Genomic DNA, 17,060 nt, shown 5'->3' on the forward strand with positions numbered 1-17,060 from the left:
CCCCTTGTACTTACCAAGGTTTTTTCACTCTTGTTGAGTCTGAGGTTTTTTTTTTTTTTAATATTTATTTATTTAATATATATGAGTACATTGTAGCTGATTTCAGACACACCAGAAGAAGACATCAGATCTCATTACAGATGGTTGTGAACCACCATGTGGTTGCTGGGATTTGAACTCAGGACCTCTGGAAGAGTAGTCAGTGCTCTTAACCATGGAGCCATCTCTCCAGCCCAAGTTTTCCTTTTTTATTGAAGTGTTTTTATATAATCTCAGACACTGCTGATTTACCTATAAATACTGAAAAGCAGGCCCCAGCTGACTCTTTCCTAGTGTGTTTCTATTTACTTGGAAATGCAGAACCACTATAATTTTGGGTCTTTTCATAAAGCTCAGGCATCTATCCAGTATGGACGTGCTGCCGGGGATTAGCCTGTGCCCAGCTGATGAGCATGCAGGTGTTTGCTGTTGCAGGACTGCACACTCAGCCTCTGCCCTTTCTCCGCATTCTGCCCTTAGGACCACTTCATTTCTCCATCCGCATTTGGAGAAATCCTCTACAATAACTTCCTCTTTGACATCCCGAAGATCCTGGACCTCTGTGTGCTCTTTGGGAAAGGCAACTCACCACTGCTCCAGAAAATGATAGGTAAGTCGAGTGGAGGGCCTGGGTGTCCCGGGGTGGCCCCACAGGCCAAACCAGAGGCCATAGATGCTGGTCTATAGATGCTAGCACAAGAGTATTAGGGGCAGGTGGTGGTGGGAAACTACTTCACAGATGTAGTACACACACACACACACACACACACACACACACACACACACACAGATGTAATACATACACACACAGATGTAATACATGCATACACACACAGAAGTAATACATGCATACACACACACGTAATACATGCATACATATATAATATACACAAAGATGTGCCAACTCTGAGATAAATGACTGGGGAGTCAAAACCAAAACAGTGTGGCAGGCAGTGCCTCAAGAATCTGTGAGTCTTGCAGGATGGGGCCTACCTATCATCTCAGCACTCAGGAGGTTGAGGTAAGAGGGTTGTGAGTTTGAGGCCAGCTTGGCTTACCTAGTGAGTCTATGCCATGCTGGGCAACAGGGACCAAAAGAACAAAATATCTGGATGTGTTAGTGTTAGGACAGGTGTCAGTCAGTGGCAGGAATGGGAAATTGCTTTGGCAGTGTAAGTCAGGTTGCAGATTGCAGGGCTTCATTGGAATGTGGCCTGGTTCTTATCATGACTCGCACATCCTATTTGTTATCTCCACTGGATGTGCACAGGGGCTGCTGGGGTCAGTGCTGTCATTGTCCCCATTTACAGATAAAAAGCAGGTTGAATTTTAAGGGACCTGACTGCAAGCCTGTACTAGTCAGGTAGCCAATCTGGAACTTAACAGCTGTGAAGAATTGACCCTGGAACTCTTGCTCTTTCTGCTCCCTGCCCCAGGGCTCCCTCCAGTATAGCACACAGTCAGCATTGCTGAGAGTGGGTGGGGCCTTACTTTGGAGGCTCTGTAGCTGTGGAAAGAGGAGACATTAAGTTGGATTTCCTAAGGCAAAAGTGGGCTGGAAGACTTGCTCAGAAGGGAAAGTGGTGGGGTTGCTGCAGAGCGAATGCCTCAGCTGATTTCTTCTTGAATTGTAGTTCATAGGATTGGGTCTGCAGCCGGGCGGTGTTCATGTGAGCACTCCTGCTGGCTTCCCCACCCTCAGACTGTAGGGCCTAGCCCTTGGGGAGTCTAAAGTAAGAGAGGCTCATGAATTTAAGTCTAGCCTACTCTACATAGTAGATCTTGGCTTTAAAAACAAAACCCAAACAAGATAGCCCCCCCTCTCCCATCCTTCTCTTTTCTCCTAACTGAATTTATATACACATGTATACAGTTGTATATAAAGTTTGTATATGACTTTATAAGAATATAAAACAAATACAAATAGGTATTTGTATATATAAAGCCACTTATAACAATCTAAATTTTATATGTAACTGTAGAAATCTATAACTGGTTTTTGAGAGGTTTGTTTTGTTTTTGTTTTTTGAGCAGAGTTTCTCTGTGTATGCCTGTCTACCCTGGAACTCACTCTGTAGACCAGGCTGGCCTCAAATCAGATCCAGCTAGGCAAGCACTCTTAAGAGCTGCATCCGCAACCCACAGGAAAGAGTGAAGAAGCAGGAAGACCGTTAGTAGATGCTTTGAGTCTATTATTGATTTATTATTCACTTCAGGTCATTTCCTTGTATATGTTTTAAATACATGAGGTCATAATACATGTGAAATTTTCACCTGTCAGTTTCATCAAAGCATCTCGGTTTCTTGTTTGAGTCTGATTATTGCCCGTGTGTGGGAAATCTTGTTTATTTTCCCAGAGGAGCAGTGTAAACTCACTATGGACTTAGAGGGTGAGGTGAGTCAGCAGCAGAAGGCATAGGAAGTTAGGAAAACAGTTACCAGGCCAGTCTGGGTAGAGTGGAAGGTTACAAGAGAGCAGCGTCAGGAGCCAGGGAGAGGCTGGAAAGGCTCCATTCAGCTTTCTGAGGAGTGGCATTACCCAGTGTGAAGATGACTTGACTCCCTATCTCACACGCAGCTCTCTGTTAGGGTATCTCAGCTTCACCAGGTCAGTGAGCCTTTCAAAGCCTCAATTTTAGAGAAAGAAAAGGTTGATGGTCCACCTTCTTTGAGGGGTGTGTGGTTGAATAGGGAAAAGTGAGCAACACAACACACTTAACACGGCCTGGCAGGACACAGGCACTTGGCAAGTGCGAGCCCTTACTGTGATGAGGCTGCAGAGCCTCTAGGAGCTTGGAGCAGGGTGAGGAGCCATCAGGTGACAAGGCTAATCTACTAAGGCAGCAATTGGAACTAGACACATAGTGGGAGTAAGGCAAGGACCTGGGGGACCTGGAGCAGAAAAGGATGATGTAGCAGATTGTAGAGGAAACAACAGTTTTGGAGAAAATGAAGAGATGTGTGTGTGTGTGTGTGTGTGTGTGTGTGTGTGAGAGAGAGAGAGAGAGAGAGAGAGAGAGAGAGAGAGAGAGAGAGAGAGAGAGAGAGATAAGGCAGGAAACATGGCCTTCAGGACTTGGTAGTGTACGTTGTGAGTCAGAAGCAAGGACACCTTTGAGGCTGTGTTGGTACAGAATTGCTGTGAGGAGTAGCTGGCTTGCTCCTCCATGCTTGCTCTGCCTGCTTTCTTACACCATCCAAGACCCCCTGCTTAGGGGTTATACCACCTACAATTGCCTGGATCCCCCTGCATCAATCAAGAATGAGTGTCCTGTGAGTTGCCTACATACAGGCCGTTCTGGTGGGCATTTTCTCAGTTGAGAGCCCTCTTCTCAAGTTCCTCTAGCTTGCAGCAGCACAGCACACCATGACTTTCCCTTATTAATGATGTGAAGCCCAGGCTGGAGCTTTCTGCCTCTGCCTCACGGGCTGACATCACAGATGTGGGCCGTCGAGCCTGGCTTTTCTTATGTTTTGGGGGACTTGTTTTGTTTTGGGACTGGTCTTACTGTGTAGCCAAGATCAGCCTAGAAGTTGCTACAAAGTCCTAGCTGGGCTTAGACTTGAACATAGGCTCCTTCTGCCTCTGCCTCCCAAATGCTGGGGCATTAGGTGTACACCACTGTGCCTAGCTCCACGTACTTTTAAAACTATTCTCGGATCACCAGGTCGAGGATTCTAAACTGACTTACTAAGAGATTCTCAGTTTTGGCTCCTAGAAGGTGGTTGATCCAAAACAAGATAAAGACCAGGCACCTGGAGCCTGTGTGTGGCGGCAGATGTAAAGTAGCCCACAGAGGCGCTTCTCTTTCTTTCTCTCTCAGAGCATCTCTTGTCAGTCCTTGAATGGAAGGCACAAGGGCAGCTTCCACTTCCAGTACCACAAAGACACTGTGGCAAAGCAATTACTTGTAAGAATGATGAGGAAGAAAAGATGAGAGAGGGTGAGCTGCCCTGTGGGGACAAGCATGGCCCTTTCTCTCTCCAATTTAATAAAGTGGCAGGTTGGCATTGGCTGTCAGCAGTCAGCAGGGCTCCTCAGTCAGTCTCTCTCAAGCTTTTTGCACATCAGGAGAGAATGAGGCCCTGGATCCTTCATAGGTTGGTGATGTGTGTGGCCATGTCTCCTGCTCACCCTGGCTTGTCAGGGAAGAGGGAGCCTGAGAATGCCCTGCTTCTTCCTTACCTCTGTACTAATTCTTAAGATAAATTGGCCTAAAGATAACAAGCAGTTTTCAACTTTTATTTATTTCTTTATATGTGTGTGGTGATTTGCCTGCATGTATGTGTGCACATGTTCATGCAATGCCTGCAAAGGACAGAAGCGGTCATCAGATGCCCTAGTACTAGAGCTACACGTGGTTATTAGACACTAGATGGGTCCTGAGATGCTAACCCAGGTCTTCTGGAAGAGCAACCAATGCTCTTAACCCATGAACCATCTCTCTGGCCTCAGTGTTTTTTGGGTTTTTTTTTTTTTTTAACTTTTTATTGATTTCCTGTGAATCAATGCACCTCAGTCTTTTGTGTGTGTGTGTGTGTGTGTGTGTGTGTGTGTGTGTGTGTGTGTGTGTGTGTGTGTGTGTTTGGGGTTTTTGTTGTTGTTTTTTTGATCAAAAGCAAAGGAGATCTTCATTCTCATTGAAATCAGATAAAGAAAAGAGACTCTGAAGACCCCAAGGATCTTTGGATTGTAAAATTTGAGTTATCTTGCCAGAAGTGGTGGCACACACCATTGATCCCAGCGCTTGGAAGGCAGAGGCAGGTAGATTTGTGAGTTTGAGGCCAGCCTGGTCTACAAGCAGGTTTTAAGACAGCCAGGGCTCTGTTACACAGAGAAACCTTGTTTTGAAAAACCAAAGGAGAAAGAAATTTGAGTTATCTTGATGCTTGAAAAAAGTATTTTTCTGGTAGGGAATGTCTGTCTCATTCTGGATGGTCAGGGTGGCAAGGGGGATATCCCACAGCCCTGGGAGTGCCTAGAGGAGGTGACACATGTCTTAAGATAGGATCAACTCTGGGAGGTCATTTCAGGCAGAAGTGTTGTCTGAGGTTAAGGATGTTTCTGACTAGCTCCCAGGGAGGCTCTGATGCAGGGTGTGGAATCTGGGTGGTCTTGGGTGCCAGTAGAGCTGGACTTCTTAGACTTTTTGTATCAAAGTCTGTTCAGGCTGGCCCTGTAGGGTCAGAACATGCCTTGCCTCTGTGGAGGAGAATGGTGTACGTGGTCCAGGCACACCTTCATCGATTACAGGGAGGTAGGGCATTGAGCTAAGGAGGCGGGGCTAGAAAAACTCGGTTTTTTGAAATCAAGGAGTAAATGGCCTCTGGGACTGTGCTGATGAAAAGCTCAGCTACTTGCTAACTCATCAGCCTCACCTGGCATTTTATCCCTTCATGTTTCCCTTCCCTGGAACTGGACTAGGGCTGCAGGGTTGTCGGTATAGTATGCTCTGGCCCTCACATACACTGCAAGAGAGAAGCAGACAAAGGCAGAGAGAAAGACTCCTCTCTCCTAGACGGTTACTTTGTCTTACTCTTGGCTATACATACTCTTTGCCCTTCTCAAACAGGACTGAAATGTAAACATTGTCTGGTACTTACATAGAAACCAGACCGCTTTACAGGTGGGGGCTCAAAGCTGGCCACCAGCCTGAGAGGCACAGATTATGGTGAGATGAGGTATCTCAGGCCTTAAGCTCCTGGCATTTCTCATCTTCGTGACCATCAGCTATGGCTCTTCCCCTGGTCTTCCTCCCTTGCCATTAGGACAGAGAAACACTGGGTTCTGTCCTAGCTACCATATGACGTAAGGAGGCACATGCAGCAGCAGGTAGAGAGTAGTGAACGTCAGAGATGGGCTTCATTGGAACCCAACAGCTACCAACGTGCCACGTCCGTCTCCATGCCTCGTTCCTGCCTCTGGTTGGCAGGAGGGTGGATTGGGATTCCCAGAGACATTTCCCCTGGTGTCTCCTCACGTTCTTTGAGGTGTGGCTTGGCAAGAATCATGAGTTATTGTAGGTTTATTGAATAAGGGAATCATAGTTCCTAAATTTCCTGCATAATGCAAGTCCTAATTCCACAACTAGTGCTATCATAGGAGAGGCATGGTGCCCAAGTTTGGTCACTCCCTGAGGACATCAGGAGTAGCTGGTTTGACAGGGCTGCTGATTGTTTTACGTAATTCAAAGGTACTTAAAAAGTTAAATGGTACTGAGTAACCTCCTTTCTCAGCCCTGGGAAGTTTCTCAGTGAGGACAAAGCTCAGAACCAGCTGGGCCTGAGACCAAGACTCATCCTAGCTCCTCCCCACAGGCAGGCTTAGGAGGGGAGAAAGGTCATACTAATAACCAATTTTAATATGTCCTCTCCATCCTTGACCTCTTGACCTCTCCCACTTTTTCTCTTTCTCTGCTCTTTCTAGGAAACATATTTACCCAGCAGCCAAGCTACTATAATGACCTGGATGAGACCATTCCCACCATACTTCAGGTACCTTCTCTTACCCTGCCCTGGGGAGAGCAAAGTCTCTGGATCTTTCTCGGGGAACCTGGGAGAAATGTTTGCTTTCCGTTCCTCTCTCAGCCTCACCTTGAAGTGTAGCACAGTGTAGGGCATTCCCTACTGACGCGTGCGGGAAGACGGGGAGGGAACAGGCGAGGTGGGGGCAGGGAGAGCTCATCCCCCAGACGGTCTTTGTCCTACCCTTGGCTGCCTTTCAATTCACCCGGCACCACTCTTGAACAAGTCTGACATCTGAGGATTATCTGGCCTCGTACAAAAGGATTCGGTTTGTATTTTGTCTCCTTTTCCAGCGGCCACAGTTACTCCTTTCAGAGACCTGCATTTCTCACATTGGAGCTGTGAGGGTTTATAAAGCCATTTTGTGAAAGATTAATGTGTATTGTAGAAAATAAGGGAAATGTTCAAAAGCTGAAAGGAGCTGGGCGTGGAGGCTCATACTGCAGTCCCAGCTCTGGGGGCTAAGGCAGGAGATTGTCCTGAGTTCCCAGGCCAGCCAAGGCTACAGAGTGAGACCCGATCTCAAAAAGACAAAAATAAATTTTTGGTTTGTTTTTGGTGTTTGTTTTGTGTGTGTGTCAGGGATGGGGGTGGTTTTGCTTTGGGTTTTTTGTTTGTTTGTTTGTTTGTTTGTTTTTGAGATAGGGTTTTTCAGTGTAATCCTGGCTGAACTGGAACTCACTCTGTGACCAGGCTGGCCTCAAACTCACAACCCTCCCAAGTGCTAGTATTAAAGGTATATGCCACCATGCCCAGCTTCAAAATTAAGATTTTAATTACAAAAATCAAAATCATATGCCCTGGCAAGATGACTTAATATGTCAAAATGCCTGCCACCAAGCCTAGTACCTGATTGATCCCCAGAACCCACATAGTGGAAAGAGGCAATGGGCTCCCACAAGTTGTCCCCTGACTTTCACACATGCAAGTTTTCCCTGCCTGTAAACACACACACAAATAAGTAAAAAGAAGGGGAGGAAGACAGACAATACTGCCAATTCAGTCTTGCTTGATCTTATGACAGATTCTATTTGAGTCTGTTTTTTTTTTTTTTTTTTTTTTTTTCCGAGCTGGGAACTGAACCCAGGGCCTTGAGCTTGCTAGGCAAGCGCTCTACCACTGAGCTAAATCCCCAACCCCTGGTTTTTTTGTTTGTTTTTTTTATATTATTTATTCAGTGTATATGAGTACACTGTAGCTGTCTTCAGACACACCAGAAGAGGGCATCAGATCCCATTCAGATGGTTGTGAGCCACCATGTGGTTGCTGGGAATTGAACTCAAGACCTCTGGAAGGGCAGTCAGAGCTCTTAACCACTAAGCCATCTCTCCAACCCTTGAGTCTGTTAGTTTGTCTTTTGTTTTAACAAAATTCCCATAATCGCTGAGTGTGATAGCTCTTGTCTATAGTTTCTAAATTTGGGAAGTAGAGACAGGAAGATTAGGAGTTCAAATTGGTCATCCTTGTCTTTTTTGTGAGATCAAAGGCATCCTGACTTACATGAGACCCTACTCAAAACAAAACAAACTATAGATAGATAGATAGATAGATAGATAGATAGATAGATAGATAGATAGAGTGTATATGTATACACAGACATCCACACATATATAAAAATTATCCTCTAATCACCTACAAAGGAATCTAAAAAAATCTCTTAAATATTGTTGAAGGTATTTCTCAGATATTATATATTTGCTGAGTCTATCCAGTCAAATCATAGATGGAGGATTCTTGAGAGTTTAGATTTTATATGTATGTATGGTTACTAAAAATGGAACTCAGGGTTTTGCTTTTAGACAGGCTCTCACTGTGGCCTAGAACAGGCTGTGTAGGCCAGGCTGACTTTGAACTCAGAGATTCACATACCTCTACCTTCTGAGTGCTAGGATTAAAGGTATGCAGAACCACACCCAACCTGGGACCAGGGCCTTACATGTGCTTGGCCTGCAGTCTGTCACTGAGCCACACCCTCAGCCCTACATGGTTTACATTTAATCCTGCCCACTATCCCATTGGATGCTCTGTCTCTAGGTTCTAAGGCGGATCTTGGGTCACATGTCTCTAGTTGTGGGGTGGGATCCTCGGTGCTTGTCCAGTAGAATGTGGATGAAAGCCCTTTTTGCTTTTCTTAGGTCTTCAGCAATATCCTCCAGCACTGTGGTTTGCAAGGGGACGGAACAAACACCATACCCCAGAAACTCGGGGAGAGGGCTCGGTTGACGCCCAGTGACATGCCTCTCTTGGTAAGGTTGCCCCTGAACCCGGCTTCTTGCTGGGACCTTCAGCCAAAGCCTGGCTGCCCTGGGTTGAGAAGATCGTCAGTCCTATAAGAACAGCATTTCCTCCCCTCCCCTGACCTCTGCCTTGGATTTAATCTGTGTTTCTTCCTGTCCTGTGGGCTAAGAGGCTTTTTGGTAGGTTTTTTTTTTTTGTTTTTTTTTTTTTCCGGAGCTGGGGACCGAACCCAGGGCCTTGCGCTTCCTAGGCAAGCGCTCTACCACTGAGCTAAATCCCCAACCCCTTTTTGGTAGGTTTTGTTCCTCCCTGGGAAACCTTTATGGAGCACCAAAAAGAGCAAGGCATGAGGATTTGAGAACTGGGTCTAGTCCTCAGTTCTGCTCAGCAGGCTCATTCCTTGGACCAATCATTGGTTCTGTGAATCTGTACTGAAGGATCTCCAATGTATGCCAGGCCCTGTGCTGAGCTGGGGTATAAAGCAGCAAGCAGAAGCAGACATGGTACCCATCTGATGGCACTTAGAACTCTACTGAGAATGACATACAGGAAGTGGACATTTAAGGGGCCTGGGTGCTGTGTTAATCACTGCAGACAGCTGGAATGAGGCAAGTGCGAGTTACTGTCTTGGAAAATATCCATTGAGCAAGTGTTTCAGAAGCATCCATGCCAGCAGCTGAGGGAGCAGATCATCCTAGCACTCTGTAACCTGTAACACGGGGAGCCCAGGAGCCATCCAACCTCCTCCTTCAAGTTGGTGTGGAAATCAGCAAAGTGGATAAGCAAACACTTTATGTTCTGTGAACTCTCTTTAAAATGGGAGCAAGGAGTGGTGAGCTTGTGTGGCTGCGTGATCTCTCCCTGAGCCCAGTGTTCAGACTCAGGGTTCATTTTCCTACAGGTAGAAGAGACTATATCAGGTGACCTTAGCTATCATTGAATATAGGCCACTAAGCTACAATAGCAAACTCTGAGACTTAGAATGAGTAGGTGGCCCAGGTTACCCTCCCAGAGATGGACCGTTTGGCTGCCTCCACTGCCCTGTTCCTCTCAAGCAACTTCCTGCCTGCTGGGAACTCTAGCTTTGTCACTTATGATTCAGACCCTCTGCAGAACTGTCTGTGGGGCTAGAAAGAGTAATACTATGTCTTCTTTTGATAACAGGAATTAAAGGACATTGTTCTCTACCTGTGTGACACCTCCACCACACTCTGGGCCTTTCTGGACATCTTCCCTTTGGCCTGCCAAACCTTCCAGAAACATGACTTTTGTTACAGGTACAGTGGGACTAAAGGTTAAAGTAAGGGCTCTGATCCATACATCACTCAAATACATATTGATGTGGCCCTTAGACTATACCAGATCAGGGCTGGAGAGACAGCCCAGTAGTTAAGAGCACTTGCTGCTCTTGCAAAGGACCCAGGTTCAATTCCCAGCACCCACATGGCAGCTCACAGCTGTCTGTAACCTCAGTTCCAGAGGACCTGACACCCTCAGTCAGACACACATGCAGGCAAAATACCAACACACATATAGTTAAAATGAATAAATCATTGTAAGAATATACCTGCCCATCCCCCAGCCTGGAGACACAATGGGAAACTTAAGTAAAACTTCTGCTGAGAAGTGCCCTCCCAATTGTAGCTAAGAATGGGATAAGGGAGGAAAAAAACCACGGCAAGACGACAGTTTCAAGTCTGCCTTGTTTGTTTTGTGTGTCTTATCGGGGGACACAGTGACAGCCAGTAAGAACCAGCATAATGAAACCACAGAGGTGTTTCTTTGGTGCAGGGGTGTGCAAAAGGAGAATGACTTCTAAAACCAGCCTTAAACAATAAGCAGGAAGCTTGGTGCACTGGCTGGTTCTCCATCCCAGCTCCTCAGGAAGCTAAGGCCAGAGTCACCTGAGTCCCAGTCAGCATAACTAGTTAAATGCTAAGGTAAAGAAGAAAGACCCAAATGTTCAAGACAAAAAAGATTCTGGTAACAGGAAGGGTGTTGAAGCAGATATGAAATGTACAAAAAGCCCAGACTAACTAACTGCCAGGTGTGGTAGCACATGCCTTTAGTCCCAGCACTTGGGAGGGAGAGGCAGGCAGATCTCAGTAAGTTTGAGGCCATAGTCTACATAGAGAGTTCCAAGATCTCCAAGGCTATATAAAAAGATCCTGTCTGAAAATAAACAAACAATCAACAACAAAACCAAACACCCAGACTGTTTCAGAGAGAATCAGGGAGTGGAATGTAGCCTGATAAATTGGTTCAGGACTCCAGAAAAAGGAGTTGGGTTTTACTATTTAGTGACAGGTTGTGGAGAGTTGTGGAATGCTGGCGAGATAGGGCGTTTACTCGTATGCACTGGACACCATAGCAGGCATCAGTCCAGAGAGTCCTAGTGAAGAGCCAGCGTGCTGATATGGACAAGAGCTCAGAAGAACCTATGGCAAGGGACCCTTTGCCCTCTTAGCATCATGAGATCTTTCCGTGCAGTGAGAAGGTGGAAGGCATGGGCTTGGGCTTTCCCAGGCTAGGGCGAAAGCACCAGCAGCCTGCTCATTGCCTGGTAACAAAAGTGCTGGCCTATATCCAGTGGCCTGTACCTGTCACTCTTGCCAGGCAACCCCCAGCCATTTGCAGCAGCTTCTGGGAGCAGTCCAACTCCATTTACCCTCCATATATCCATCCCTTCTGCCATTTACCCTCCCCATTCAACAAAGCATGTATCTAGCTCTGACACGTGCCAGCGATGGCAGCTGATCCTCTGACTGACTCCTCTGTGGTTGCCTCTGCTTGTGGGAATCAGACATTCGAGTCGATCAGCTTCCCTGGGCTCATTAGAATAAAGTGCTGACCAGCATTTTCCAGATCAGAGCGAGCTTGGGATAGGACTGTAGCTGTCCACTTCGGGGAGAAAATGTATTTTTAATAATAAGAGAGCATGTGGAAATGTAAAAAAGATAGAAAGCCAGAAATTGAAATCACCCTCAGGAATTACATTGTTCTCAGCATTTTATACTCTGCCTATTTTCATTTACTTTAAGCAGTTTTCTCATTTTGTCCAAGCATCTCCCCCAATAAGCACAGATGGCCTCTGAGGGAGGAAGCTCTGGAAGAGCAGATTTTTTCCTGCAAGAGACGGTGAAAGCAGAAGATTCCCCACCCATCTTGGAGTATGGGGAAGGAAGGATGTACTTTAGAAGTGACTGCCTTTGACTCATCTATAGCCTGCAGCTGCCCAACCTGTTCCAGCCTGTGCTGCAGACGTGAAAACCTTTTGCTAGCTACATCCACACAACCCCAGTTCCCACACACTGGGATAGTGGTCACACGATCCAAAGAGCTCGCTCCACTCTCCTCTGCCATGCCCTCTCCGAGTGTGCAGTGTCTGCTCTTGGTCAGGAGTCAGTGGCGCTGTCACTTTGACAGACTCCAAAAGAGCGATGACTCAGCAATAAAGAGCAGGGTCTGTCTGCCCTGCACCCATGTCTCAGGCTCACAACTAACCGCCTGTAACACCAGCTCCAGGTCTCCTGGCTTCTGAGGGCACCCTTACACGTGTCACACACACACACACACACACACACACACAGAGAGACAACAGTGTAAAATATCTGGGGAACTGTCTTCCTCCCCCTTTCTAGTTCTTTCCTCCCAGGTCAGCACTGTCATTAGTTTGGATGGGATCTTCCAGAAATGTACAGAACAGGAAGGTGTGCTTATTATTACTCCTTTTGCAGTGATAGGAATGAAACCCAGGTCTTTATAAGTGTGTAGCAGGAATTCTACCACTGAACTGCCCTCCCAGCCCGCTCCCGCTTTGTAAAGGTTGAAAGCTGTGTCTGGGGAGACGACTCAGTGTCTTCAGGGTGACTGAGCCGCCCTGTGCATCTGGCGCACTAGACACCAGCAACAGATTTTTTATTTTTTGTTCCTTTTTTCAGTTGTTTGCTGTTTCAAAATACATAACATTGTACACACACCACTTCATACCTTTGCAAGCATATTTGAGGATTAATTCCTAGAAGTAGAAATGCAGGGACAGATGGCACGTGCGTCTTTAATTCTCACACATCTTGCCAGATCACCCTCCACAGGGGGTGGTTCTAGTTTTACCCTCCCACCAACAGCATAGCCTGGCAGGAGTTGAACCAGCTTGGGCCCCACAGCCCTCTCCGGCCTCTGCTGATGCAGTGTCTAGTGAGGCTTGTTCCTTCTGGCTTAACTATTCCCTGTCATGTGCAGGGCTGCAGTGACATAGACGTTGCGGGAAGCCTGCCAGAGGACAGCACACACTTGCCGAGCACCTGCATGAGCTCAGCACGGCACTAGGCACTTAGTGCACCCCTGACTCTGGGAAACTTAAGGTGTTTGGAGGAAGAATTAGACCATAGAAAAGAACTGTTCTGTCATTTATCAGGGCAGCATGTCCTGTGTGCAGCAGCAAATCTGGCCCCTGGAAGGAAGACTCTTGTGGCTAAGTACACAGTGAGAGGGTAGGCCTGGAGTGCTGCAGGGTTAAGAGGAAAAGGACAGCTGCTTCACTGTGCTGCCCACCCATGCTAGCCTTGGACTCCAGTCATCTTCCTGCCTCGGCTCCCCAAGTGACTGGAAGTATAACTGAGCCGGACTCAGAATGTGTGTGTGTGATTTTTGAAGAAATTATAGATTTGTTTTGTTCATGAGTGTGTTTTGCATGTATGCATGTATGTACACCGTGTGCATGCCTAGTGCCTGTAGAGTAGAGAAGGCGGCATCAGATCTCCTGGAACGAGTTACAAACATTGTGAATCACTATATGGGTCCTAGTAACCAAACCCAGGTCCTCTGAAGAGCAACAAGTACTCTAACTTCCGAGCCACCTCTCCAGACCTGCTGTGTGTGTATAATTTTTAATTGTTTTGCTATTGAGACAGCGTCTTGCTGTATAGTCCAGGCTGGCTTCCAACTTATGATCCTCCTGCTTCAAATTCCCAAGTGCTAGATTCACAAGCATCAACCACCACATCTAGCTTGTAACTTTTTACCAAGACTTACAATGCAGCTGGGTGGTGGTGGTGGTGGCAAAGCCTTTAATCCCAACACTCAGGAAGCAGAGGCAGGCCGATCTTTGTGAGTTCAAGGCCAGCCTGGTCTACAGAGAGAGTTCCAGGGCAGCCAGAGCTACATAGTAAGACCCTGTCTCAAAAACCAAAACAGACAAAAAGTTGTAGAAAGCCTAACATCTGTACTCATTTCTGCATACCAGCTGACAGACACACACGTATAACTAAATCTTTTTAAAAAGTTATATATGGCTTAGTTCATAAAACAAATACAGTGTGTAATACATGTAAGTCCTGAGCATATTTAACCTGTTCTCAGTAAATACATTGCATTGTCTCACAAGCCTAGGCCTGTGTAGACCCTCTTGTCACTTTGTTAAAATAGGCAAAGTTACGGTCACTTCCCATGAGACTGTTGGAGTAGCACAGTACATTGTTCCCAGGTAGGCTCAGAAAAGCTCCTGGGTAGCCCCAGAAAATGGTTCTGGGCTGGGCTGGGCTGGGAGGGGTGGATTAACTCAGTAAAGTGAGGATCTGAGTTTAATCTCTTCAGAACCATATCAAAGTGTAGGGTGTGGTGTGGTGTGGTGTGATGTGGTGTGGTGTGGTGTGGTGTGGTGTGGTATGACTTTTCCCCTAATACCAGTGCTGGGAGACAAGATCCCGGAGCTCTCTGGCCAGTCAGCCTGACTTAGTTGTTGAGCATCAGGACAATGGAAGACGCCGTCTTGGGGTGGGGGCGGGGGGTGAGCTGCTTTCCTGAGCACAGCCCCTGCAGTTACCCTGTGGCTTTCACACACAGGAACACACGCTGTGGGTTTGTGGAGGACTAAACGAACCTTTCTGCTCCTTTGGATTGGCTTCATTTTCCACCAAAATGTGGTATTTATGAACCAATCTTCCTTTTACTGTGTTTGCTTCTGCAGACTAGCTTCCTTTTATGAGATGGCGATTCCGGAAATAGAGTCTGCAATTAAGAAGAGGAGGCTTGAAGACAGCAAGTGAGGCAGGGACAACACTTGGAGTGCTGCGTGGGGAGGGAAGCCTGAGGGCAGGCCAGTACTGGGCTCCTAGTCCTATACTTAGTGGCCTTCTAGCCCCAGTTTGTTTGTTTGTTTGGTTCACAATTCCTGAGGTTTTATTTTTTATTTTGTGTGCTAAGGACTTTGTGCATGCTAAGCATATGTTCTGCCACAGAACTACACCCCCAGCCCTTAAAGTTTTTTTTTTTTTTAAATGCCTGCTTTGTGATGACTTGTGTGAAACCCAAAAAGAAACACTTTGGCAAGTAGAGATTTTTTTTTGTTTGCTTGCTTTATTTTTTTAACTTTTATTTAACTCTTTGAGAATTTCTTACAATGTATTTTGACCATATTCACCCCTTCCCCAACTCCTCCCTGATCTACTCTCCCTCCTGACTTACCCTGTCCTCCTTTTTCTTTTCCTTTTTTCCCCTTTTTTTTAACCTATGAAGTCGAATCTCTGCTGCCTACATACTCTTAGATGTGTGCTCTCCACTGAAGTGAGGTCAGCCTTCCAGGACCATAGCTTTAAAGAAAGCCAGCTCTCCCTGTCCCAACAGCTCCTCAGCTGGGGTGGGCTCTGCCCACCTCTCCTTCAACTAGGATTTGACCGGGCTTGAGTTTGTGCATGTCCTGTGCGTTTTGTCACAATCTCTGGGAGTTCATATGCCCTGCTGTGTCCTTGTAATCCCCCACAGCCTCTGGCTCTCGCAGTATGTCACCCCCTTCTTCTGCAGTGTCCCCTGACTTTTGGAAGAGGGTTTGCCATAGATGTACCAGTTACAGCCTAACATGTCAGTCTCTGCCCACCGACCAGTAGTCTGTGTTCATCACTATCTACCACACAAGTAGGGACTTAAATATTAATGATGCACTGACTTGCCATAAACCATCCTGTGAGAATTTTCTGAGAGTCCTTCTTGGCTCCCAAGTCCATTAATTCAGTGGCCCCCAACCCCCACCCCAAATCCTAGCAGATAATGGCTGGTCCCTAAATGCAAGCTCAGCTGTTGCTCCTGGTAACTGACCGTGCTGTTCCTGACCCTCTGTTTAACTGAGACGTGATCTAGCCCAGCTGGCTACTCCATACTGCAGGCTTCTGTCAGCTGCTCCCATCAGTGCCCTTTAGGACTACCTCAGCTCTGAGGAAGTACCTGTAACTGCTGGGGAGAAGTTCCCGTGATACCTTTCATCTCTTAGTCTACTTCTCCTATCTGTCCATCAAAGGCTCCTGGGTGACATGTGGCAGAGGCTCTCCCATTCCAAGAAGAAGCTAATGGAGGTGTTTCACACCATCCTGAACCAGATCTGTCTCCTTCCCATTCTAGAGAGCAGGTAAGCTCCAGGGAGCCTCTACATAGAGCGGGCCTTCTCCTCACTCCTCGCTCCTTCCTTACCTCTGCCAAACGTAATGGGAAACCCAGAAATGTGCTTTTCTCAACTAGCAAGAGACTGCAGAGGGTTAGGGTGAGCATCCACGGAACCCGCAGCTCACGTTAAATTGCATGAACTCATCGTCCCTCCGTCCTCTTCTAGCTGTGACAACATTCAAGGCTTCATTGAAGAATTCCTTCAAATCTTTAGCTCTTTGCTGCAGGAGAAGAGGTGAGTGGGCTGAGCTGGGACCAGCTCTGGGACAGGCCTATGTCTTTCCCTTCTGTCCCATGAGGCCTTGCTCACTGGAGCCACTAATATATACTTACCGTGACACGGAGGCTCTGGAGCCTGTGGTTGGGTAGCAGTACAGGGTGACCTGCCAGAGGACATTGTCCTTACGGTCCCATCCCTGGCCCTCCTTTCTGTGCTCTGCCCTACAGATTCCTCCGAGACTATGACTCATTCTTCCCTGTAGCTGAAGACATCAGCTTGCTGCAGCAGGCTTCATCAGCATTGTATCCTACTGTAGCCTACTGGGCCAAGGCTTGACTAGGTCAGACATGACATGCTGGGACCCAGAGGGGTAGAAGGTAACCCTCAAATAGTCACATCAAGAAATCTAACAGGGTTGGGGATTTGGCTCAGTGGTAGAGCGCTTGCCTAGCAAGCGCAAGGCCCTGGGTTCGGTCCCCAGCTCCGAAAAAAACAAAACAAAACAAAACAAACAAACAAAAAAAAACCAAAAAGGAAATCTAACAAGGCCCCAATTCCTCTTCCTGGAAGTGGCACCTGCTCTGATAGAGGAACAAGGGGAAGC

The 17,060-nt window shown here is 46.9% G+C and overlaps 1 protein-coding gene across 1 annotated transcript in view; it reads left to right on the forward strand.

The window, feature by feature from the left end:
* Window positions 1–17,060, forward strand: part of Ascc2 (activating signal cointegrator 1 complex subunit 2) — a 44,983-nt gene that overhangs the window by 11,803 nt on the left and 16,120 nt on the right. The window contains exons 5-12 of the mRNA XM_032916108.1: window positions 520–649; window positions 6,467–6,534; window positions 8,700–8,810; window positions 9,967–10,079; window positions 14,771–14,845; window positions 16,094–16,201; window positions 16,403–16,471; window positions 16,684–16,758. Of these exons, the coding sequence (XP_032771999.1) occupies window positions 520–649; window positions 6,467–6,534; window positions 8,700–8,810; window positions 9,967–10,079; window positions 14,771–14,845; window positions 16,094–16,201; window positions 16,403–16,471; window positions 16,684–16,758 (749 nt within the window). The remainder of the gene's footprint in view (window positions 1–519; window positions 650–6,466; window positions 6,535–8,699; window positions 8,811–9,966; window positions 10,080–14,770; window positions 14,846–16,093; window positions 16,202–16,402; window positions 16,472–16,683; window positions 16,759–17,060) is intronic.

Source organism: Rattus rattus, chromosome 11 (genome assembly GCF_011064425.1).
Source record: "Rattus rattus isolate New Zealand chromosome 11, Rrattus_CSIRO_v1, whole genome shotgun sequence".
In the NCBI taxonomy this organism is placed as follows: domain Eukaryota; kingdom Metazoa; phylum Chordata; class Mammalia; order Rodentia; family Muridae; genus Rattus; species Rattus rattus.